The sequence below is a fragment of the Grammomys surdaster genome, unplaced genomic scaffold (assembly GCF_004785775.1).
Source record: "Grammomys surdaster isolate TR1022 unplaced genomic scaffold, NIH_TR_1.0 142368, whole genome shotgun sequence".
In the NCBI taxonomy this organism is placed as follows: domain Eukaryota; kingdom Metazoa; phylum Chordata; class Mammalia; order Rodentia; family Muridae; genus Grammomys; species Grammomys surdaster.
Genome location: NW_021622688.1, coordinates 1 through 2,165, shown reverse-complemented (window position 1 = coordinate 2,165; position 2,165 = coordinate 1). Strand labels below are relative to the sequence as shown.

General features: G+C 37.0%; 1 protein-coding gene across 1 annotated transcript; it reads left to right on the top strand.

Moving 5' to 3' along the window:
* Positions 1-223: 223 nt before the first annotated feature.
* Positions 224-1,741, top strand: LOC114615771 (protein polybromo-1-like; the record flags this gene model as incomplete). The annotated part of the gene is made up of 2 exons (XM_028761409.1): positions 224-437; positions 1,600-1,741. Coding segments are annotated over 2 exons (356 nt in total), but the record flags the coding sequence as incomplete, so codon positions are not given.
* Between the last annotated feature and the right edge of the window lie 424 nt (positions 1,742-2,165).

Below are 2,165 nucleotides of genomic sequence, written 5' to 3'. Positions count from 1 at the left end.
TAACTAAGGTTCTATTTCCAGCACCCACAAGGCAGCTCACAACTCTGTAACTGCAAACCAAGAGGATCCATTGGCCTCTTCTGGCCTGTGGGCACCAGGTACCTATGCATATATGGAGGCAAATAATCATATACATAAAATCTTTTTAAGAATCATTAAAATTAAATGTTGATTGTTTTTTCTTTATTCCCCTGGTAAATACGTTTCTGTCTTGTCTTCTCAGCTGCACGCTATGAAGAAGGGGAATCTGAAGCAGAGAGCATCACTTCCTTTATGGATGTCTCAAATCCTTTTCATCAGCTTTACGACACAGTTAGGAGCTGTCGGAATAACCAAGGGCAGCTAATAGCCGAACCTTTTTTCCATTTGCCTTCTAAGAAAAAATACCCAGATTATTATCAGCAAATTAAAATGCCCATATCACTTCAACAGATCAGGTAAGACTGTTTCTACACTACTCAGTATAGATATGTCTTCTTGTAGTTGAGGCTGTAGCTTCCAGAAATAGATAAGGACATGAACTGGTATAAAATGTTGTTTTCCTCAGTATTTAAATGTCTGTCTTATAACTGAGTAAAGTAAAAACAAGCAAAAAATCCTTCATGGTTACACTATTACTCATTGATGTTTTACTTAATTAACTTTTTTTAAAAAACAGTCTATAGTATGATCATGGCTGGCTTCAGAGCCCTCCTGATCAGCATATAGAAGATCAGTTTACCTGCCTTACTAAAATGATGCAGAAATGAAGGATAACATGGTTACTATGTGTATCAAAATTTGATTTTAAATTCCATTCGATATTAATGGCTGTATGACCCAGCATGGTCCTAGTAATATTTTTTAGCACAGGGAGGGAGGTGGATGCCTCCCCAAGCAGCATAGAGAAGACAATGGCCTGTGTGAGTTGTTGAATGCTCACTTAGTATGCCTTTGGGTTCAGTCTCTAGCTCCACTAAAGAAAAGAAAAGTTAGAGTTAACAGAGACTTTACTTTGTACAAAGAGTATTAAGCCCATCTGAGACCTGATGGTTAGAAATAGTGTCTAAAATGCCTGCATTCTTAAAATTTGTGCTACTTCTTTATAAATGACTCCACTGGAAGAAAGTAGTTAATAGACACAGACCACTCTTCCTCTTGAGAGCGCCAGCATGAGAGCCACCTTCACTGTTTGCATGTCTCCTATTGAGGCAAATATGTTATTCTGAATGCTTTTTTAAGACCTTATCATTAGTAACCTGTGTGAACTAGAATGGACTTATTTTCAGAAATCAGTAGTTCACAGTGATTCTTTATTGAGATCCTCTAAAATCTCTCATAATTTTTGTTTCTCAGGGTTTTTTCACTGGAAGTTTTCCTAGTGTGTTTTCATAGTTGATTAGTAAGGCCTTTAATTTATTTAGATTTTCAGATAAACTGTGGTATTATCCAAGTTTAATAGTGTTTTTGACCTTACTTTTGAACGTGGAAGCCTATTACATGTGGCTAAAAAAGACATGTGGTGCTTGTGGATTTTTTTTTCTTTAAGTTGGACTTTCATGAAGAATAGTTGATAATTTTTATAATAAGAACTTATAATCATTTATTTGTCTTTCACAGAACAAAGCTAAAGAACCAAGAATATGAAACTTTAGATCATTTGGAGTGTGACCTGAACTTAATGTTTGAAAATGCTAAACGCTATAATGTTCCCAATTCAGCCATCTATAAACGAGTTCTAAAATTGCAGCAAGTCATGCAGGTATGTTGCTGTTTGTTGTAGCACTGAAATAGTTTCATGTGTTTGGTGTGTCCTTTTGAGATGTGTCCCCAATCTCCATCCCAGGAATATTAAGTCATTTCTTTGTACTACAAGTACTGTTGAATGTGTTTTTAGACTTGTCAGTGCCCCGTGGAGGAGAAATAATATTTTAAATACCATAAGTATTGAGGTAGAGGAAGCAAGGATTTGGCCCTGTGGGAAGAACCAGTTTCGGGATTCTCAGGAAGTTATCCTTCAATTCGAGATGGTAATTGTGCTGTCTGTAGTGATCCCAGCACTTAGGAGGAGGAAGAAGCCAAAGGTTCTTTATACAGCTAGGTTTCGCTGTATAACAAGGCTCTGTAACTGCCACCATATCTCTCTCTCTCTCTCTCTCTCTCTCTCTCTCTCTCTCTCTCTCTCT